This window comes from Lutjanus erythropterus, chromosome 22, assembly GCF_056507025.1.
Source record: "Lutjanus erythropterus isolate fLutEry1 chromosome 22, fLutEry1.hap2, whole genome shotgun sequence".
Lineage (NCBI taxonomy): Eukaryota > Metazoa > Chordata > Actinopteri > Lutjaniformes > Lutjanidae > Lutjanus > Lutjanus erythropterus.
This window is the reverse complement of record NC_139338.1, coordinates 16,782,431-16,806,152: the sequence shown is the minus strand read 5'-3', so window position 1 is coordinate 16,806,152 and position 23,722 is coordinate 16,782,431. Positions and strand designations below refer to the sequence as shown.

At 40.5% G+C, this 23,722-nt stretch overlaps 1 protein-coding gene and 3 non-coding genes across 12 annotated transcripts in view; 3 read left to right on the top strand and 1 right to left on the bottom strand.

Annotated features, from left to right (window-relative positions):
* The window catches only part of LOC146306804 (ELKS/Rab6-interacting/CAST family member 1-like), a 158,535-nt gene that overhangs the window by 73,464 nt on the left and 61,349 nt on the right, over window positions 1-23,722 (top strand). For 8 of the 9 annotated variants that reach the window (XR_014768957.1, XR_014768956.1, XR_014768958.1 and 5 more), the window contains 3 exons: window positions 8,370-8,505; window positions 11,701-11,832; window positions 19,869-20,029. Coding sequence is in view for 6 of the 9 variants with exons in the window: in XM_084710653.1 (XP_084566779.1) it covers window positions 8,370-8,505; window positions 11,701-11,832; window positions 19,869-20,029 (429 nt within the window). In the remaining 3 variants the exon portion in view is untranslated. Of the gene's footprint in view, window positions 1-160; window positions 197-8,369; window positions 8,506-11,700; window positions 11,833-17,584; window positions 17,639-19,868; window positions 20,030-23,722 lie in introns of all 9 variants that reach the window. The other variant, XM_084710657.1, reaches the window with a different exon arrangement.
* Window positions 18,547-18,619, bottom strand: trnak-cuu (transfer RNA lysine (anticodon CUU)). Its single transcript has one exon. It is a non-coding gene; the product is annotated as a tRNA-Lys (tRNA).
* trnak-cuu (transfer RNA lysine (anticodon CUU)) lies at window positions 20,726-20,798 on the top strand. The gene has a single exon. It is a non-coding gene; the product is annotated as a tRNA-Lys (tRNA).
* trnak-cuu (transfer RNA lysine (anticodon CUU)) lies at window positions 22,556-22,628 on the top strand. Its single transcript has one exon. It is a non-coding gene; the product is annotated as a tRNA-Lys (tRNA).

The following is a 23,722-nucleotide window of genomic DNA, read 5'->3' as shown; positions in this document are numbered from 1 at the left end:
AAGGACAGATGCTATTAAGACAGACATTTCATTCTCCCTGTATCATAGTATTTTTATAGCTAGTTTCCAGTAACCCACGCTGTGGAAGTTTGCTCACATACACATGGGTTTTAGCTGCCATTCCTCCTTATTTACCTCACAAATTTGCTTCTCTGCTGAGGGATTTTCTACAGTCATTCCACAAACAACAACACAAGTATTTCTTTCTTTATTCGTCCAAAATGTCCTCCCCGTACTGCAAGTTTTTCTTCCGCAGCGACAGTTTGCAAGACTGAACTATTATGTTTTCTATCACTTTTTCTTTTATGTGTTTTACAGCTTTTATGGGCTTAGTAAACCGAACCAATATTTCCTGTAGTTTCAAAGGAAATACTGAATTCCAAATGGTCAAAAGGAAATCCTTGATGTTAATGTTGGGTGAACTATGTGCAGTAAACATACATGAGGCCCCGGAGCATTTCTAATCAAATATTTATACAGGACTCCAAATGTAATATTAATATTACCTTAATGTGGCTCCCTGAATATCAGCAGCATGCTAATGAGGGAGGGTAATTTTTTTAGTTTGGAGACTCGGAGGTTTACTGAAGTTTATGAGATTGTGTGCTTGTGTGCTTGTGTGTGTGTGTGTGTGTGTGTGTGTGTGTGTGTGTGTGTGTGTGTGTGTGTGTGTGTGTGTGTGTGTGTTTATTTTTATATCTAGTTGCCAGCAATATCACAAGTTTTAACAACTTTAAGTTTTAATGAAGGCTATTCTATGTTTGTACATTTGTGTGTGTGTGTGTGTGTGTGTGTGTGTGTGTGTGTGTGTGTGTGTTTTTATATATAGCATGCATGAGTGTGTTTATGGTCAGTACACCCTTAAAAATAAGGGTTCCAAGATGGTTCTTCCTGAAGGGCTGAAGTACTACCCTGAACCATTTGCCTCTGAAGAACCTTTTGTTTTTTTTTTTAAGTAAAGGTTCATCAAGAGTTTATAGTAAGACTAAGGGTTCCTTTAAGAACCTTTTTCATCCAAAAAACTTGTTTTGAAAGAAACTCATAGGAACTCATAAAACCCCTGGAATTTAAAAGAGTTTTCAGTTGATCACCCTGGGTGGATTCTACACAAAAGGGTTCCTGGTAGAACCTTTGTTATGGGTTCTAGACAAAAACCTTGGAATATAAAAGTGTTCCCAGTATAACCCCTTGGATGGGCTCTACGTAAAACCCTTGGAATATAAAAGGGTTCTCGGTAGAACCCCCTGGGTGGCTTCTAGACAAAACCTTTGGAAAATAAAAAGGTTCTCAGTAGAACCCCCTCGATAGGTTCTAGATAAACCCTTGGAATATTAAAAGATTCTCAGTAGAATCCCTTAGGAAGGTTCTTGTTATCAACATTAGAAGGCTGAAAGGTTCTGGATAGAACCCCCAGAGACGGTTCTGGGAGGAACCATTTCACCATAGAGTAGTCCTCTCTTTGAGGGGGTTCTGGGTGAACTCTTTCACAGATGGTTCTAGATAGAACCCTTTGGTTCTTGGTAGATCTTTCTGAAAGGGATGCAAGCGGAACCTCTTTAAAAGGTTCTACAAGGAACCAAAAAAAAAAGGTTCTCCTATAGGGACAAGCTGAAGAACCTTTTATGGTTCTAGTTAGCATCTTTATTTCTAAGAGTGCGCATGAGGGGATATTTGAGGTTTTGCTAAATTTAGGAAGTTCAAAGTGCTGTCAGCGAGTATGTTAGTGTGTATTTATGTTAGCTTATGTTTACTGTATGTGCCACCATGTTTGCATGTGTGTATTTCTGTGCAAATGTTGGAAAATGGATGCATGTTGTTATGTTACATTCAGTTACATGCATAACTGTGTGTGTGTGTGTGTGTGTGTGTGTGTGTGTGTGTGTGTGTGTGTGTGTGTGCTCCAAAATATGTGCGTGTGTGGTCTGACTGAGAGACTCTAACACAAAGCAGGTTGTGTTTGGAACAGTTGACAGCACCAACTATGTATATGTTTGTGTGTGTGTGTGTGTGTGTGTGTGTGTGTGTGTGTGTGTGTGTCCCACTATCAGCACAGTTTTGGTAAATTTGTACCTTCCCCTGGACTTACACTGTGTGTCAACGAGTGTGTGATTGTGTATGTGTGTAATTTGTGTGTGTGCGTGCGGAGGTGGTTTCACTGCACATTTGTATGTGGTGTTTACAGCGCTGTGGGTGAAGTGAGCCCTCCTGTGATTCCGCCTCCTCCAGCGGTTTTGCAGCAGTTGTTGAAAGCGATTTCAGAGGGAGAGTGAAGGAAGTTTTTTTTTTACATATTAAAACAGCTTCAGATGGCACTTTGCCTCCACTGAGCCGAGCCATCGAGTTCACCGAGCAGCTTCTGCTCCTTCAAGCAGTGAGTGTAATGAAAGTCTTTAATTAAACATTTGGAGATTCACAACTGCAACTTTTTTAAAACTGTAATTATGTCACATACACATTAGTTTGTTAGTCAGGATAGAGAGGGAAAATGGCTGAAAATTAAGTATGCTATACAGTAGAATAGGAAACATATGTCACAACATTTACAAGTAATATTAAAATGCATACACACCTCTTTTCTCCTGCCTCCTGCCTCTTATAAAGGGAGGTCAGAGGTCAGGATTGGCCTTGTTAAAGTTAACATCCAAAAGTTTTTAAAGATATCAACCTATGATAAAATGAGAGTGATTAGTTGTCTAGTCAAATAAAGTTGTTTCCCTCGCTAGTCCAGACCAGACATGCTAATTGGTTAAACAACTTATTAATATTAATGTACAACACCAGTTAAGTGTTATATCTAAAATGTTACACAGCCACTGTCACCAGGAAGGTGGGTGCTAATTCTTGGATAATAAATTAGCGAGGTGGAAAGTGGTAGAAAGATGGCATCTCATAAAACCAGTGCAGTTTGGCGGTGATATATTTTGATCTAGGAAATGAAAATAAGGTTGTCTGTAGGCTGTGACAGAATTAGCTGACTGGAGCAAAGTGTAACCAAATTCAGCAATGGCTTGTGGACGTTAACCTGCAAAGAGAGCTAAATTTCCATTTAATCAACAGAAAAATTAGTTGTTAGGAACATCCCTAATCAGGATGGGGAAATACTGTATGACATGTAGAATGGATCCACTTGACGTAGGTCTGATTACTCAGTATTAGATGTGGCATGTTTTAGTTTGAAAACTTAATTGTATATAAAGTGTCATGCACGGCTTTGGAACATGCACACACAGGATAGATGAGTAATACAAATGTGAAACTTTGTGGGAAAAATGTATGTTTTCTAAATTTAATGCAACTTACAGGAAAAAAAAGCCAAAAGCTGAAATTATATACAGATGAATAAAGATGTAATAGTGCACAAAAAGAATGTTTTACGTAAACATTACTTTAGTTGAAACTGTTTTGTATTATGCATATCATATAATATGCAAATTGACAATTGGCAGTTCAGAGGGATTAGAGTTAAGACTTAAAACGCACACATACTGTAAGTGTATTTGTCATTTCCTTTGTGCAGATGTTGTTGACAGCTGACAGCTATTTCATTAGCAACTAATAAAAAAACACTTCATTATCACATATGATTAATGTCATAAATTAGATTCATATGCAGATGATAAGCCATTATTGAGAAGTTGGAAAACACTAGATTTGGCAAACCCAGAAAGTTTGTAATTGTTTGGAGTAGCCAGAGGGAAAGTAAAGCACAGGAGAAGGAAGCGACAAAAGAGGGAGTGGAAGGAATCGGGGGAGAGGAAAGCAGAGAAGAAATGGTCCATGGTCTGATGAAAATATTTCATCCAAAGGAAAGAGTAATGTTGCATTTGGAGACCGAGTGAGTATGGAGAAGACAGAACGGAAAGGGGAGCGGTGAGGCAAAGTACATTTGTCCTAGTGTATTGGTCTGATTCAAATAAATGATTGCTTTTCATGCAAATAATTATAATGCAACATGCAAAAAAAAGGGCAAATAAGTGGAAGGAAAGAGCAGTGTTTTTAGAGGTTTGGTGAGCAAGAAAATTCCAAAGAAAGGAGAGAGGAGGAGGAGGTGGAGGTTTGATATAAATGCATGATAGTTAGTCATGCAAATTACGTATGTGCTGAAAAAGTGATACATGCAAACGAGATTTGAGCAAAGCAAGTGTTTAACATTAGAAAAGAAGAAATAGAGGGAGTGTAAGTGGGAACTGAGTGTTGAGTCAATAGGAAACATTGCAAGCCTAAAGTCGATTCCACATACACTCACATACGTACAGTAAATGTAGCATGAAGGGGGGAAACCTCAGAGAGCTAACCAGATGGTTGGAGCTTCCTGGAAATCCTCCAATAGGAACATTCCTGCCTGTTTATGACCTGTTACACACTCACACAGGGCGTAGAGCGCAAAATTGATCCCAAATATTCAAATTATCCCACATTCAGGGTGCAAACTGAAATCAGGACAAAGGAAACAAAAAAACATCATTATGCGTCTGACTGCGCGCTTACTTCATCTGCTTTCCTGTTTAACATTTGAACCCAATGTGGATGTGATAATGGTGCAATGTGTATGCCCTTTAAAATGCACGCAAAACAATCAAAAAGTCAAAACCACACATGTGCACATGCAGCTTAACCCACTGATTATTATTCTGTGAGCTTTGAACGACCAGGTGTCTGCAGAGCAGTTTTGGCCCCGTCGTCGCATTTCAAGTGTTCCTCCAGCTTCCCAAATTTCTCTGGACGGTTTGGAATTGGGCCCCCTGGACCTTTTAGCAAACACATCGAGGATTTTATGTTACCATCCTCAGCCAATATCATTTCTCAACTTTTCTGGCAGGGATACTGATGTAAAAGCCATTTGATGGATTACTCTCATTACTTTAGGTTAGTTTAGCGGGTAGTTTATGACTTAGATGGACAGGAGAGATGAAAGAAAGGGGCTGTTATAAAATATCTCAACACTAGAATATGCATTTCACCCTAGATGTAAACAAATAAACTTTGTACTCTTATGAATTCAGACGGAAGATTGCACTCAAAGGAGTAAAGCAGTGGAAATAAAAAGTGTAACAGCATACTGTGAGATCGTTAGATCGCAAATGCATGCATTTTAAAGGGTAATTTAGGTATTTTTCAACCCTATTTATGTATGTTTTTGCATCACTAAAGAAATAGAAAAGAATAATATCTGTTACAGTCGGTTAGTTTGTGTTACTTTATGTATTTGTTTTTGTTTGTCTCTGTTATTGTGTGAACGCACTGTGACATCATCCACTGGTTTGTGGACGACCATTTTTAAGCTTTGAGTTTGGCGTTATGGGGGTCACCATCTCGGTTTTTTTGTGATCAGAGCATGCGCACTTCTTATGATAGTGTGGACCTGGTGGGTGACATACTGCGACTTGGTTAGTGCTTGGTTTTGGCTCGTCCTTTCAGAAAGAAATTATTGCAGTCTGCCTGGTCATGATCCTTCTCATAATACAACTCAACAGTACACTAATATGTAAAGGAAATAAGCCATGTAGTAACAAATTCTTGATCCATATTTGATCAACACTGCCTAGATTTACAGTTTGATATGAGTTTCAGGAGGTTCTGTTGGAAACTGGAAACACAATGACGGCTGCCTGGTTGTGATCAGATCACAGTCTGTCTTGTATTAGAGCCACACAGTACGCTAAAATATGTTTCTAAAAACATTTTAAGGTGAAAAATAGGCAATGTAATAACATTGTCCTGATTCATATTTGATCAGCACTGTCTAGTTTGACAATTTGATTTGAGTTTCGTGAGAATGACTTGTCGATGAGACGTTATTCCCACCCTAGAGTATACCCTTGTCTGTTTTACTCTAAATGGGACCATAATTTACAAAATGAACATCATGCTGTACTGAAGAAGACTTGACACAAAGGATTGAGTCTGGAAACTATTTACTGAGGTCATAAATCAAGTGAGAAGTAGGGTTATTTTACCAAGGTACATACAGTCGGGTCGTCCTCTGTTGACTATTAGAAAGAATGCAGCTTTAAGGCACTTTCACAATGGCTTCACTTTTCAGACCGCAAAGTTTCATCCATTAATTAAACATATGGTCTATGTTTTCAAAGTTAAAACCTAGAGACAATGGTAGACCCGAGAGGTAAACTTGCTGTTTTTGAACAGCACAATATAGCAGCTGTTGCTGGTTAAACAACTCTTTTTTTTTTTAAAAAAAGTCCTAGATTGAAAAATACTGAAGTTACCCCTTAAGCTCAGACCTTTGTGGTGCACAGACAAAGGTCAAAGGTCATGTGGCGATTGGACCCAGTTCGCACCTTAGGAAACAAAATATTCAGTGTACTGCTTGTTAAAATTGATTTCCCATGAGTGCACGTGCTTTGCAGCCACTGTGAGACAGAGTTTACTGTGCGTTTCCCATCACTGCAGGTCAGCTCTTTTACTGGCAGCTGCAGCAATGGCAGTGAAGAAAATGGATTTATCTTCGAGCCTGTAAAAAGTTATGCTAACAGGACCGCGCTCACACGCATAAACATTTACACAGCGCCGGCAGACATACTGAACACATATTTTTAAAAATAAACAAACACAAAAGTCTCACGGACTGAAAAGAATGACTTTTATTGAATTTGATCCATTTCTATCGTGTTAGTCAGCAGTTTAGTTTTGTCTTGCGAGTGTCTTTGTTGGATCAGCGCCTACACGTGTATGCTTACACATTTGTCCTCCATGTTTGACTTATCCTTCATCTGTGTCATGATTCAGTAGACACTGTTAAACCTTACTGGCATTAACTTGGGTTACTCCACATCTGTGTGCATGCGTGTGTGTATATGAAAGGTATGAAATGTCCTGATCAAGTCAAGCTGGTGTGTTAGCTGATAGGTCTGTGACAGAGCCACAATGGCTTCCAGACAGCTTAAACAGAGATTAAACCCTTTCTCCATCTACCAACCCGGCTGCTCCCATGAGGAATGGAATCACCTTCTCTCTTTCTCCCTCTTTTACTCTTGCTCTCTTTCTCATCTCGTCATTCCCGAGATGATGAGTTAGACTCTGCTTCCCGACACTCGGTAATCCCTCCGTGAACAGAGCTTCCCACTATGGAGAAATCTCAGATGTCATCTAGTCATTAATTCGTGGCTTTTTATTGAATTCCTTTACTGATCTTTACATTATATAGGCCCTGAGGGATTTCATTGCATTGCACAGAATAGATAATCAGATTGTCTTGTAGTATCGTCTTAATGGCAATAGCAGACAGTTCTGAATATGTTTCCTGGGAGATGCTTTGACTCAGTATATTAAATATCATCTCCAATTGTATGACCTGCCAGGAATTATGAATACAGGTGCGGTTTGTGTATTGTTGCTGTGTGTGGGGTCGATGATGGGATTCAAACTGTTAAAGTATAAAGCTGGCACTTATTATGTCTTCTCAAATTTGTTCTTAACATCTTCTAAAGGTGATTTTAAATTGGAAAGAAGACAATGCTTTAGGGTTTGAATTTGGTTTGTGTTGGTTATAATACTGCCTTCTATGGTTATAATGATGTAAAAAGGTAAAGGTACAGTGATACTATGATAAAAGGTCCATGTTGCAATATTTATAGTAAAAAAAAGTAAATTGATGCTTGCTGATTCTCTCTGTGGAGTTTGCATGTTCTCCCCCACCACTGAAAAACACGTATGTAGGATAACTTCTCCTGTCAGTGCCTCTGACTGAGAACTGTAGTTTAGACTGGCTGTTTTCAAAATGAATGTAAATATTAATATTTTTTGTTAATATTAAATGTTTGCGGTCCAAATGTCAGTGATGCAATAATGTGGGTATCTAATTTTTCTCTTTCCTGTAGTAGACTACTGCTACCATGAGCAGTGCTTAATTTTTAGTGTGCATTATCATAAATACTATTAATGCTATAAGCATAAATATCACAGTTGTTAACTTTTTTACTCCAAACATACTTTTTTATAGCCATACAGAAACATAGGATGTACAGGACATATAGGAAATACTACATTGGTACACCCTTATTTACAAGGCAAGTCCTGGTCTACTTATGTGTCTTTCTCTTGTGGAAACAGGACAGTGCTCTCTGCATTCTTAGGACTTCGTAATGCTCCCTGTCCCAAATGTCCTCAGTGTGGAATATGTTGCAGACTTGAAACTCAACAAATTCATAGTTTATAATAGCCACAACCAATAAGATACCACCACAGGTATAGGTTTATTATGAAGGCAACTAAAAACATCTCAGAAAACCCCAAAATCCAGTCCATATTTTCTGCTTTAATAAATCTCCAAAAGTATATATAAGATCCTGTTTGTAGGTGATGCATTGACTTTGATGTTGCATTTTTTGTGTTTGTGTGTGTGTGTGCAGGCAGATGAAGGACCAGTCGAAGAAGGTGGCCAACCTGAAGCACAAGGAGCAGCTGGAGAAGAGCAGGAACGCCCAGCTGATGGAGGACGCCAAGAAGAGAGAGGACAATCTGAACGAAAGCTCCCAGCAGATAAAGGTATGGAGGGAGGAGGCAGAGGAGGGTAAAGGAGGAGGGGTGAGGCAGAAAAAGTTTCTCTCCTCCTCGTTGTCCTACCTTGAATATTGTCTGCTATCACAACAATGCTTCATCATAACGTGACAATTGTGACAGGGAGCAGCCTGAGGCAATGTCAAACACACTCACTGACACACACACACACACACACGATGCATCTCTCGCTCGGGGACTGTGTGAGAGGGGGCAACTGAAGGGGATGACTGACAGGGAGAGCAGATGGAAGATGGAGATGGAGAGGAGGAAAATGGGCAGAGAAGTGAAGGGGAGAAAAGAGGTGAGGAGGAGAGGTGATTAGAGGAGACACAAGGGACCCACACAGTAAACTATGTAGTGAATGCTGCGGGTTTTAAAATGCTTCCTGTGGTGTGAGAGCAGCTCCTAATTGTCTGCTGGGGTGTCAAGTGACCACAAGATGAACAGCCATGTGTGTGTGGGAGTGGTTTTCTTCACATATTTTCAGATTTCAGGCTACATCTCTACCTTTAATTTCCTTTTCACCCCTAATTTCCCTCAAAGGGATGGTTTGGATTATTTAGAGCATTTTGAACTTATTTTAGCAACTTAAAAAAAGGTCCACTGAGAAGAAAAACTGTTTAAATGTAAGCTATAGTTAAAATAATGCCACTGCTTTGCCTTGTCATCAGACAGCTTTTTCTGGCACCGCTATATAAGCCAGATATTGCTTTCTCCAAAGTCCAGACTCCTTAATGAAAAATGGTAATTTTACCTCGCAGAGCATGAGCTGCCTTGATTGGTTAGTTTATTGTGTTATTGCGTGACTTTGGAAAATCTTAACTAACCTTTTCAAACACAAACCTCAAACAATCACACAAACAAAGTGACAGACAGAGACACGGGAACTTCTTGAACTTCCTCTGCGGTGTTTATTTATGGGCAAATTGTACATTTACTGCCACTAGACAACTTCACTGCAAAACTTTAATCCCTCTGCTGATTGCAGCCTCTGGCACTTTTTTTCTTTTCTCTTTGTCTTTCAGCAGCACTCAATACACACACACACAGTGCACAGTCATATGCATTGTGTTAAGGGAAAAATGGATATAGAATATGCACATATAACAAAGGAAAACTACACACTGCTTTGAAATGTGCAGACAACAGATCCTATATAGATAGATGCTGTTGTCAAGACAAAGGGTTACACTGATATCAATTTTTTTTGGGTGGACCTGTCTTTAAGTGGCTGAAATACATTAGCTGCTGACCCTGTGCACAGCAATAAATTACTTAGCCTTCGTGCTGGTCCTCCTCTCTACTTCTTCAAACTTTGGTCATGGACAATCAATAAATACCTCATACTGCTCCACTTCAAAAAAATCCAAACTCTCCCTTTAAACTTTTCCCAACTATTTATTATTATTATTTCCTCGTTTATCCTCCACTTGCTCCCCCCCTCACATCTTCCAGTAATCGTTAGCCTCAGTGGTCTCTCTGATTAGAGGCAGATGAAAACCCTCTTTCTGTGTGTGTGTGAGAGAGTGTGTTTATGCGAATGAGCGTATGCAGCCTCTGGCTAAGATTGATCTTTGGTTTAAGGAGTTTGGAAGTTGTCACTTATGTGTATGAGTGTGGTTAGGAGATGAGCTGATCGCTATGTGACTCACTCAGACTTATGAGACCGCAGCGGTTACAACCATAACTAGTGTGTGTGTGTGTGTCACTGTAAGCCATTCCCGCATACTTTAACCAGCACTGAAGACTGCAAATGGAATGTTTGCATAATTCAAACCGTAAATTTAATTCAATACAATAAGAAGATTTAATCCAATTAAAGTCCACCTCAGTCTGCATAGTTAGACACCCAGTAATGTTGGATTCAGATTCACAGCACATGTGTTGGAGATGTCCCGGGGGTTTGTTCATGGCCACCGTAATGTGTCATCCTCTCCCTCCTGCTCTGTCTCCATCCGTTATTCATTCGACTCTAATTTAACCAGGAAAGCCAGTTGCCTGGCAAAAGGACAAATAGCTCTTTATGGGGAAGTTGGGGGGGGGGGGGGGGGTTCATGTAGTGCGTTTACTTAGAAACAGCTTCATGTGTGATTGGGAATTCCTGAGAGTCCTCCGAGGCAGATGGAGATCAGATTGTCTAATTTGTGAGTCTTTTGCAGCTTATTCCAGTTGCGGGGAGCAGGAATGAGGAGTGTCCAAGGTTTTCACTCTGGGGACATGTTAAGCGGGACGTGACAGGGAAGCTGAAGTGATACACAGTCTGTCAGATATGAAGGATGTTAGATCAAAGAAAGTTTTGGTCTTTATGTGAGTACGCCAGTTTATTTTCTGGCTAGTATACGCCTAAATGAAAAGCATCCCTAAAATAATATTTTTAGATCCCATTAAAACCATTTGATGAACAATATGTTATAATGCTGAGTATTACAAGTATCTAGGGCTGCATTTAAAAAATATATTTGGTCTATAAAAATGTCAGAAAATGGACATCATAACCTCTCAAACATCCTGATGCACAGAGGCCCTGAGAGACGTTTTCCCATAAGCTTTCATTTTGAAAGAAGCAGCTGTAAAAAGTGAATAGTCACAACCTCTGCAAAATGACTTATTTCACTATTAGGATTTCATCCATTGAGGCCATTAATGTTTGGAAAGTCTAGAAGAGCAGCATGATTAAAGAATCTTTATCCCCATTCAAGTTAGCAGAGGGCTAAACCAAAAGTTAGCCGCTTACAAGGCTCTAGTGCACTTGCTTTATAGGCTGCATGATGCAGAAGCATATCAGGAAGATCCAGTTAATTTTATACCTGAAGAATAAATTTGTGTCCACAGTTTTTGGATGGATTGGCACAAAATGTGGACATTCATGTTCCCTTGAATTGTGATGACTTTCCATAGCACTTCACGTTCTATCTTACATCATCATCATTTTAATTTGTCCACTACTTTAGTTTCTTACCATAATGAACACCATCAAGCATTAAAAGCATCAAATAGACCCTGTTTTCTGAGATCTGTGATCATCCCGAAGAATCAGAGCAATATTTACACACTATACACTAAAGTGTAGATGGTGAACATGTAACATTAGCATTTAGCTAACAGCCACACAGAGCCGTTAGTGTGGCTGTAGAGGATTGTTTCATTGTTGCATCAGCATTGTATACTTTCTCTCTGTAGGACACGCTCCGTCAGAAGGAGGAGCGCATCGAGGAGCTGGAGGAGGCGCTGAGGGAAAGCGTTCAGATCACAGCGGAGAGGGAGGTGGTGCTCGCCCAGGAGGAGCAGGCGCGCACACAGTCCGAGAAACAGGTACCGTCTCTATCAGTCGCAGATACACAAGAGTGCGTTACGGTGCTGCATGTCTAAGGAGAATCCAAACCCCTCAACCAGTAAATGTGTGACCCAAACCTTCCCTCACACTCAACCCCTATCAGTTATTTATTTACACAAACGTCCTCACCTCTGAGGATTTCCTTCATTTTCCCGTCTTTGTGTGACATTTGGACTGACGCACAAGGAAACGTACACAGACAAACATCTTTAGGGCAACGTATAAACTCTTTCTGACATAGCTAAACATTGCTGTGCCAATAGTGGCTAATGGCAGCGGCAGCACACAAGCCCCATGCCAACTGAGCTCATTCAGGTGTGGCTCTGTGTGTATGTGTTTGCCCAGTCACTCCTCATTTAGAGTAGAGGTAAATACATCCCTATTTAAAGAACAGCTTGTATTTTGTCCGCTTCAGCCAGCAACACACAAGCAGCTTCTTCTTAAATGGAGCGCGAGCCGACCGCTCCAATTTGTAATCTTTTTTATCTATGTTGAGACAGTAGAAAAGCTCATATAGTGGTGTTAAGGGAGGCTCAGAGGGGAAGGGTTCAGTGGATTCAACCTCAGACCAGTAGGAGTGTGTCGTTCCCCTGGGTACCAGTGACTTAACGAGGCCATAGAGATGGGAAATGTTCCTCAGAGCCTGGATGGGTTTTGACAAGTGGGAAAAAACAGCGTGGGCTGTAAGGATGAAAACTGCCCTGAGAAAACATGGCCCGCTGTAGCTGTTGGCAAAACGGCTGGACTCCATTGTTATTACTGCCTCTGAATGTTGGCCGTCCTCTCTGGCCTTTACTTACCAGGCTACTTCTGGACAGACGCATAAAGACAGGCATGCAAACACTCCTTTTACTGCTCACACCCTCGATCATGGTTAATGTTAGTGAGCGCTACAGCAGAATAAGTTCCAGATAGACAGATGTAACAGGAGAAAGACGGAGCACGGGCAAAGACAAGCTGATGGATGTAAGAAAATGATGGACAGGCAGAGGAAAATTCTTGATGGATGATTAGCAAAGATATAACAAGGCTTACAAAACAAATGTATCTTTTTCATTGTGCAAACTCATGTAAGTTTATTCAAATTATAGTCCTAAGTTTCTAATATGCTAAGTACGACAGGAAATCATGCTTAAAGTGATGCACATGAAAGCTTGAACTTTCCTTTTGATGTAATGATGCAACAAAAAAGAAACAGCATTTTGGATGTGAATATTTGACTTTCAGAATTAGATGCAGCTTTAATGATTTCAGCAAGCAGATAGAGAATATGTATGCATATTTAGGATAATGTAACACTTCACTAAACACTTCATTATCACGAGAGATGTCTTGTGGAGCGTTTTAGCATCCAGAGTCACATGCATATTTTTACACATACAAAGCCCGACAAATCCTCCAAATTAAAGGTGTGGTAAGCAATTCTGCAGAAACACAGTTGACTGTTGACTTTCATTACCAGGTTGTCAAATACTGACTCTTTGATTATCTTTTGATTATTGCGTCACTCAGGTCGTGCCATCAACCCAAAGCATCAGTATTTGACTATCTGGTAATGAGAGTCAACAATTAACTATCTTTACCTCACCTTTAAATGATAAAATGTGTTATTTATATAGTTTATCACTGCTGACAAATTGATTTTAAGATGTGACAATGCTGTGGTTAAAGTTTGGTTAGATTTAGGCAAAAAACCAACTTGGTTAGGTTCACAGAAAGATGGTGGTTTGAGTTAAACTAAGTACTTTATCAAGATTATCATGGTCATGATAACAACCACATGGTTGTGGTTTGAGAAAAACAAGGTTGACTGGTGATAGGAATCAGGAAATGAACTTGGTCTCCCACATTTAAAGGTGTTGTATGCAACATTCACTGCTATTAGAGGTCACACTACACCGCCAGCATCTCAGACCGAAGCACATGCACACACTTTTCTCAGTCAAGAGAAAACTACATCTAAACATGAAATAGGCAGTGCTTATCAAATAGGGATCAAGATTCTGTTTGTACATTGCCTTTCTTGCCTAAAACATTTGTATAAACCTATTTTACTGTGTTGTTTAGCTGTAATACAAGAAATATTGTGCCTATATTGAGGCTCCCGAAACTCAGCTCAAACTGTCAGACTGGGCAGCGCTGATCAAATATTGATCAAGCTTTTGCTGAGTTTCTGTCGTTTTTCTTGGAAGGACAGTCTTATAGAGCCAGTTTCCACCTTAGTGACTGTTCCGGGGGCCCAGAAACCCTCTCAGGAATTCAGTAACCTAAACTGCATTTAGACTGACTGACCAAAGATCAAGTTAGTCCCTTGGCCAAAAATGTCCCTGCTCAGGGGGTAGTACATTCTGACGGCCCAGGAATTCCTGGGGCCGACTTTGCACGAAAACCTTTTGGCTCCTGCAACTTGTCCGCAGCTTAAATCACAAAGGTAACAAGCACTGGTTGCCATTAGTGTAAGAGGTATGTAGTTTGGCTTCCAGACTACTCAAAAAAAAGCAGGATAAAGACGGAGAGCATACTTGCCAACCTTCCCACTTTACCCAGGAGACTCCCATTTCATTGCCCTCTCCCCATTTCCTCCTGGAATCACAATTCTCCAGTATTTTTCCTGATTTCTGACAGTTTTTCATAACTTTTTTTTTTCCTTTTCATTATCACAACTTGTTCCTGATACAACTTGAATATGACTCTAAAAGTCTGATGTTTCCACCTGGGCAACAATACATCTACACCAAACCAGACTTCTTAGGAAAATTTTAAACTAAAGAGGCATGCATTTTGTAAAATCTGCTGCGTCAATTTTCTTTTAGGTACAGGGCATAAAATGAATGAATGAATGTTTATGAGAGATGAGATTTATGCAAGTTCACGTAAGAGGGACAAATTATTCTGTATTCCTTCCTGAGAATGAAAAGTAAAATTAGTAGTTTTCAAAAATGCTGTTGCAGGGTACTTATTATTTTGTTATTTTCATTATTTAAAAGTCAGCAATATGCAGGAAACAAAGTCTCTGAAATTCAACACTTTTTAATCAAAATTCTCCCTATTTATGAAGTCTCAGTGTTGGCAAGTATGATGGAGAGTGGGTGAATAAGCTGAGTTCACCAATGAACAAGAGAGGGGGAAAGGATGAAGGCAAAAGAGCAAACAAAGCAAGTGAACAAGAGAAACAAACCAGGGAATGCTCACGTTCTGGATTACAGTTTACAATCACTTTTTCCACCTCTGAAGGTCGACTTTGCATCATTTTTTAGATGCACAGTAACTACAGAGGTGGAAGAGTTTGCGTAAACATCGCATAACGAACACTGCCATCATCATTAATCCATTATCCCACTAATTTCAAGGTTCCTCTTCTGCTGGGAGGGTGACAGGCTGGTGATCCTTTACATGGCCTACTGCAGTCTGGAGATGCTGGCTTACCCATATTACACAAACTCGGTGTAAAAGCTGAAGTTTCTTGTCGTCCAGCTCTACTTAGAGCCATGAAAAAGTTCCCTCGGTCTGACAGAATGCGTCAAGAATACGTCAAAGGGGCTTTTAGTTTCTAGTTTTAGTTTCTGCGGTTTTACAGTTCCTTGAATAATTTGGTCAAATAACTGATGTGGCTTAATTACAATTCCATAAAACAAAGATACAGTTGCAGAGGATTTGGGTCATCTGTCAGAGCAAACAAGCCTCAGGCTTTTTGGGTTTTCACAATAGAAAAGATTGGAACAAGTAAAGCAAAGATGGAAAAAAATCATATCCAACATGTTTATCCTCCTGAAATTGACAGTGTCTTAATTTGTTTACACTGCTTGTGCCAAAACTATCACATTTAATTTGGCAGCGACATATTGAAACGCTTCAAAATGCTACAAGTGGCAGCTTTAATTAGACAGAACTGAGGCCATTTAAAGCAGGACGGGGTGCTGGAGATCGTCCGTTCTCGTGCTCAAATGCTTCAGTGAAGGAGGAAGGAGTAGAAACATCAGCGTGTGGTGAAACGAGTGGAGATGGCAGCCAAACACTCAGCGCAGTCCTCACCCAACATCAACAACACTAACTCAGCCTTTCAGCACACACACACACAGGCGCACACACTGACAGGATAGTAACACACAACATGCACACACACATATTCCTCCCAACACACACAAACATGGCGGAAAGAAGTGCTAACTGCTGTTTAAACAGTGCACCGGTGCAGCACAACATTGCATTCAGCCGGAGCCAGATGGACGCGACGTTGGTTTTCTAACTGGAAACGTGTCCCTATATAAATTGTAAATAAATATTTTTGTGTTCCCGTTTTACAACTGCGTCACTGCAATTAACCTTTCACATAATGATTTATAAAATGATGACAGAGGGGGAGACAATTTCCTCCCTTAATGAGGACGGCCGGTTCAAAGGCACACACAGTACTTATTATAGCGTTGGCACACAGATACATGCAAATGCAGCCAAACCAGGCACATTTACACACACGCACTGACTGCATATTGGTAGACACACACACACACACACACACACACACACACCACACACCTTTAGTATGCAGCTGTATATTGACAGCCAGTGTGTGTCCCATGGATAGTTGACCAAGACCACATGAAAATATACTAAACCTTTTCTGCTAGACGTGAGTCACTGAAGAAAGGTGTGTATGTGTGTGCGTGCGTGCGTGCGTGCGTGCGTGCGTGCGTGCGTGCGTGCGTGTGTGTGTGTGTGTGTGTGAAACAGAGAAATGAGTCAACAGTATGACACACTCCATCTGTCCCTTCAGAGACCAAACTGAAGACAGACGTCGTCTTCTCCAGTTTTCCGTCTTTTATTAACCAGACAATTTTAAGTTCTTGAACTCAGTGCACCTTCTTCTTCCTTTCTTTCTCTTAAAATAAAGTCCACACACACACACACACACACACACACACACACGCACGCACATAAACACACACATATTGAGAAGACTGAAGGGGTTGCTGTCCTCCTCCTTCTCCTCAAGCACCTTCTTTTCCAGCCGGGCCTCGTCACTCCTCACCCCTCCCTGCATCCCTCCATCCTTCAATCTCTACATTTCCGATGTCGGCCAAAGGTCTTTCTCTCTTCATTTCCCCACTATGTCTTCATTTCTCTTTATTTTATAATTATGTCCCCTCCTTTACTCCTCATTTCATTTCTTCTCCTTTCCTTTCCTTTCCTTTCCTGTCCTCTCCTCTCCTCTCCTCTCCTCTCCTCTCCTCTCCTCTCCTCTCCTCTCCTCTCCTCTCCTCTCCACTACTCTCCTCCTCTTGCATTTTTAACACTGCCCGTGTTTCTTGCTGCTCAATATTTTGCGCTCTGTCTGCACTTTCTTTTATCTTTTTATCTCTTTCATGTTCTCAGCATTTGTTTCTTTTGCTTTCTCTCTCTCCTCTTTTGCTTGTACAGCTTATCTTTTCACTCGAGCATTTTTACAACTTTTTTCTTTCTCTCCTCTCCTTTTCTCTGTTTTTCCTCCCTTTTCATGTTTGTGCTTTTAATTGTGTCCATCCTCTCTTTTATCCTCCTTTGTGCCCTATGTTTTCTTCCTTCCTCCCCTTTGATTCCTTCCTCTTTTCTCCCTCTTTACTCTTTCCGCTTTCTTTTCCTCTTTTTGTATTACCTCTTTTCTCCTCCTCCACTGTTGCCATCCTTCTCCCTTCTTCTGTTTTCTCCCTCTTTTCCCATCTCTCTCTCTCCCTCTGCTCTTTTTGTATGCAGCTTTCTGTCATAACAATGCATGAGTTCACCACAGCCGGCTTTAGATGGTCAAAGGTAACAAACAATCATCACAAACTTCATTCACCAACCTGTTATTGTTCATTTCATCATTCATGTCTTCACCATTCTGCTATTGTTTAACAGTGAACAGCAGGTTGGCTAGTAAAGTGTCAGTGGTGGAAGAAGTATTCAGATCCTTTACTTATGTAAAAGTAGAAGTACAACGGTGTGAAGATACTCCATCACAAGTAAAATCCTGCATTTTAAGTTCTAATTAAAGGTTCGATGTATAAGATTTTCGTAGCTGGATTATTTCAACCAGGTTCCAACCGAAAGCATCAGAGCTTTTTAGAGATTCTTGTGAGAATCTTAAAGCCAAGAAGACAGAATGAGTGATCGCTACTTTAGAATGAAGACAAATGTCTCTTATTCCTTTAAATTCATAAAACTATTTGATTTCCATTAAAATAGGTTGAAATTCTTGCCTGATATCAGACAGAATTGTCAGTTCGTTATACTGTTTTCCTCTTCAGTCTGTCATTGGCCATACTCAAACCGATTCTAATCCGATTTCCCCCAACCGATCACTGGATATCTCAACATATCTGCCAGCTAACATCATTTAAAGTCTGCGCTGATGCGTAGCCATGCCAAGATACTAGTTTTAAGAGTGGAGTGAAGCACAGAGATCAGCCCCAGTAGCAGCCTCCATTGTTATTACTCCTCCTTGGTTTCAGGACACAGTTTGACAACGTTGATCCGCCACGTGGCACTGATTGGATAATCATTACTCATTCGATCCACTTCTTTTTTGACCGAGAAACCACTGTTATGTGTCATGATGCCAGCTGAATTAGTCAACTCAGTGGATACTTCAGCCTGTCTTTATCTATCCATCATGAGTCTAACATGTCTTAGGCGAAGTGATTTCCCTGTGGGCAGTTAAGTCCAAAATATACCAGCGCCCAACGTGGGGCTCGAACCCACGACCCTGAGATTAAGAGTCTCATGCTCTACCGACTGAGCTAGCCGGGCTGTAGTGACTCTGCACTGGGTCCAGTTTTGGATCTTTTAAAGGTCTGGACCAAGGGAAGTTTTTTTTTTTCATTTGTTATGAGAAAATAAAACTTTTAGAACATTTTCACAATCAAAAATGTTAACCTCAAGCAATCAGATAAATATAGGGGAGTAAAAGGTTTGTTAATACTCTCTGAAATGTATTGGAGTAGGAGTATAAATAAGATCAAAATATAAAAACTCGAATAAAGCAGAAGGAACTCAAAATTGTGCTTAAATACAGAACTTGAATAAAAGTGCTTAGTTGGTTTCCATCACTGTAAAGTAGTTGGGCGATCGTTGAATGCTGTATGTAAAAAATGCGTCTTCATCTGGATCATACCTTGATTTGTACTCATTCATTCATTCATTCATTCATTCATTCATGAGGATGGTATATCAAACTGCCTGCACCCAGCATGCAGAAGAGTCTCCTATAAGCAATCGCTTTGCAGCAGAAGGACTGAATAAAGAAAGTATTATTTCATTTTCATTCCCCAATTTTTTCAGTCTCCCATCAGCCCAAATAACATGAGTCATATTTTTATCTTGGTCCCCACTTCTCTCTGAACAGGAGCTGCTTTCAGATGCAGCTCATCTTCAGGGTTGTTTTACTTTTTGATCCCTGCTGATGCCATCTATTTTTTGGAGGAAATATCTTTGTGACTCACTATCCTTTTTTTTCAGTCTTTTGTCTGACGTTCTTGTCTCCTTTGTTTCTGCCGCAACGCTTCAGAGACACAGGCAGTATATAACTGAAAAAAAAGTGTGTGTATGTGTGTGGTGGCAGGCGAGATCGTCGCCATGCTGTGAGAAATACAGTGACCTCGACACTTGGACCTCATAGACATTAAACTGACAAGCTGATATACACCCCGAGAGAGACTGAGATAAAATATATACCAGAGAAGAGAAAGAGAAACAACATGAAGAGAGAAAAGAAAACACTGAGAAGAAAAATGACTCGTTTGATGTTCTGAAGTCAAGCATCTCTTGTAAAAACAGATAAATTATTATATAATTTTTCAAAAACACAGTAGCTGTTAGATGAACAGACAGGAAGACAACACAAAGACACAGACAAATGCACATCAGCATAAAGGCTGATATCTATGGAATGCGTGGATGAAAAAGTGGAAGGAAAAATTAAACAAAAGTATCAGATTGAGACAAAAACAAAGTTTTATCAAAAAAAGTCATATATTATATTCCTTACAATGTGTGTCAGGTGGAGGACCTGCTGGTTGCCATGGAGAAAGTGAAACAGGAACTGGAGGTGATGAAAGCCAAGCTGTCGTCAACTCAACTCTCACTGGCCGAGAAGGAAGGTCACCTGACCGCCCTGCGGGCTGAGAGGCGGAAACACCTGGAGGAGGTCCTGGAGATGAAGTAAGAACACGAAAACAGACACATTTTATTACTTTTATTTATGGTAACATGTAAACCAGCAGAACATTATCATTGATGGATGCAAACTCAATGGATATTTATTTCATTTGCAAAAAAACACAAACACACCATAAAAATGTCTTTCTATCTACCTGCACCTATATTTATCTCAATTTTCTAGCCCTTCATGTGGATATATACGCATTTCTAATGTCTTTCATAGAGTTACAGTAGTTCACCCAAGTCACAGCAGAAGTTAAACAGTAAGTTAAGCATATTTTCACTCTTGTCCAACATAATCTAAGGCCATGCATAGTTTTTGGTTTTACATGCTGAGGTTTGGAGATATTCCGCTCAGATGAAATTCTGTTTGTGCTCCTCAAAGCATCAATAAAAGTTTGAAAAGTTAAATTGCAACACTCTTTTGCATGTTTCACAGACCTTGCTGTGGACAGTTGTTGGAACCTTTTCAACAAACAGATTTGAAAGAACTAGTCTATTATTCTTTATTGTTTAAAAAATATGAGTGTGTGGAACACACTGAGTTGGAAGGACTGAATAGAAGTGGATTATGCTGCAGGAGTGGTTTCTATGGAAATTAAGAGGCATTTTTCTGCGGAAATTGGTTTCGGTGTTAATAAAGCATTCGAACTCCCTGATAGTTAAGCCAGAGCAGATGGATTTACTGTTTGGACAGCCCGGCTAGCTCAGTCAGTAGAGCATGAGACTCTTAATCTCAGGGTAGTGGGTTGGAGCCCCACGTTGGATGATGGAATTTTGGACAAGTTTGTCCACTCATGAAGTCACTCTCGTTTGAATGTGTTGGACTCATGAGGGATGGACTAAACTCTATCAATCATCTGCACATAAAGGGCTAAATCCGAACCCAGGATCTCTGTAGTTGTAATAGGGGACAGCTCATTTAACCAGCATCATCACCATCAACATGTACAATATGAAACATTCATGCATACAGCACATTCAACATTTCATTTCAAAGAAGACTTTTAGATTTTAAGGAGTGATAACCCATCAATGTCTTCTTTGTCTATAAACATATTATCTGAGATTTGAAGAGAGTCGACTCAGAAATCCAACCCAACACCATTCTGAGTGTTTTCAGTCCATGAGAGTTAATGCAGCTCCAAGCTGAGGGTCGTGGGCTTGGGCCTTCACGTTGAGTGGTGTTACTATACTTTGGAATACTGTGGTGAAATACTTGGGCAGAGTTTGCTTTCAGTTTAACAACAATGTGAGAATTGTGCTGTCTAGAAGTGTATTGTTACACAAAACAGGGTACTGGGACACAACGACCATTCCTTTTTGAAAAATACACACTTTGTTTTTCTTTATCTTCGTGTGCAAATTTGCATGTCAAACCTCAACAAAGGTGGACATTGACTTGCAAATTTGCAGTGCTCAGCATGGTGTACAACTTGGTGCTCCACACTTTGTGTGAAAGTTGTTTTAATAAAATTTCAGCTTTGTCTGTGTAATCTGAAGAGTCTGCCTATATAGGCTCCCTATTGTCCACCCAGTGTCCAACAGCAACAGTGCAGTTTTCCTTCAATATGTGTAAATATTCCTGATGTATTTTCCATTAACACGATGCATAAGCACTGCAGTGTGTGTGTGTTTGTGCGCGTGCACACAGTGGATGTGGATGAGCAAAAGAGGGCAGGGAAAAGAGAGTGCCGGTGAATGTGCTCAGAGAAGACAAGAGTTGGTGATCAGAACAGGGGGATTAAAGTTTAGCAGCACTTTCTTCCACCTAGGGTACAAATTATGGATAAAATGCGTTTCCAGTGTCTTTTTCCAGCCTTGTGTTTATGCTCATATTGCAGAAATTGGCTTGAAGGCTAAATAAATGCTTCAGCTCGCATTTATGTCAGACACAGCTGGGACACAAGATGAACTGAGCTGCACTGATAGAAATGAAAACGTTTCTGTTGCGTGAGACATGAGATTGAAAACCCGCATCTGACTCACTTGCAGAGGAGGCGAGGAGTAAGGCACCAGACCCAAGAAAAGACACCTTTCTGAGCAAAGGGACTTCTGGTCTCCACTCAGTAAAGCATTATACTTTTAATCTCAGGATTGTATGTTCTATCCCAACGTTGGGTGACTGTATTTTAGATCATTAAATCCATTTTCCTTGGTTTTGTTGGTCATGCGATTGATTGACACAGACAGACTGAAGTTTGTCAGCTCTGTCAATGTCACCTGAATCCAGGACATCTGTGGTTGTTGCAGGACACTGTTCTCATCACTGAACTCTGACTGTTGTCAGGATGGTCGAGTGGTCTAAGGCACCAGACTCCTTCCTTAGCAAAGGGATTTCTGGTCTCCAAAAGGAGGCTGGATTCAAATCCCCCTCTCAACAGAGATTTCATCCCTGTCTTCTTTATCTATATACTTTTGATGTGTGTGTGAGGCGACTTGACCCAGAAATCCCACCCTCTACCATTCTCAGTCCAAGAGAGGTAAAGCAGACTGGAAACTGGACACTTTTTCACATAGTGCATAGCCCGGCTAGCTCAGTCGGTAGAGCATGAGACTCTTAATCTCAGGGTCGTGGGTTCGAGCCCCACGTTGGGCGACCATCCTTTAGTCCTCTTCACAAAGAAATCATGTCCTCTTGTCTGTGATGTCAGTGCCACATGAACCCAGGACAGCTCTAAGGTGCCAGACTCAGGGGTTGACACCTTCCTTAGCAAAGGGATCTCTGGTCTCCAGATGAAGGTGTGAGTTCAAATCCCACCTCTGACATAGGCTTCATCCTTGTAGCTTGATGACCTGCTATAGTCTTCTTTATGTATAAACATTTGATGTGGGGTTTGAGGCAAATAAATGCAGAAATCCCACATCCAAATCACCCTTTTGGTGGCACAAGAGTAAAAGTCACAGGTACAAAGTTTCTTGGCAATCCATCCAGTAGTTTTTGAGATATTTCACCTGGGACCGAAGTGGTTGATATTGCTATCATGGCTAAAATTAAAAATATAATTTAGCAAACAATATAGTTTACATCTGTTTGACCTCTGTTCCACTTCCAGTATTTACAGTATCAAATTTCCAACCACTTGTCAGTTACTCTAATTTCTAAAAGACATGACCTTTAACACTTTCCCTGAAATTAGCAGCTCTTATGATATCTTCAGTAGTTTCCCATGTTGCTTCAGTGTTCCAGGAAGGTGGCCACTGGTCACACTGACATGATCTTCACCCGACACCTCATCAACCCTCTCTCTCCTCTTACTTCCTGTCTTAACCTCTCTCCTCTTTTATCTCCTCTCTCGTTCTCTCCGCTCTAAAGCCATAGAAGTAAGTAGTGTGTTAATGCAATAACCATGTACCGCTGTCTAGCTCTTCATATGATTGATTGCATACACAGCCACCCGCACACACTCATGCACACACTGTAACTCAGTGTAAATTTTAATGTAGTTTTAATAGATGGGTTTGCAGCTAAGAGGAGTCCAGCAGTCCGTCGATTCCGTGTATTTTCTGCAGTTTTACATCCTCACTGAGACCTTACAACGAGACCTAATTTAGTGGAACGCCGCTTTGGGCTGAAATAGAAGCCAAGGATAATGTCCATGTTAGCATGTCCTGCCTGTTTAAACACACTTTGGGACTATCCTTTACTGTGGCATCATGGGAAAATGAGGGCACGCGCTGTGATTTAATTTT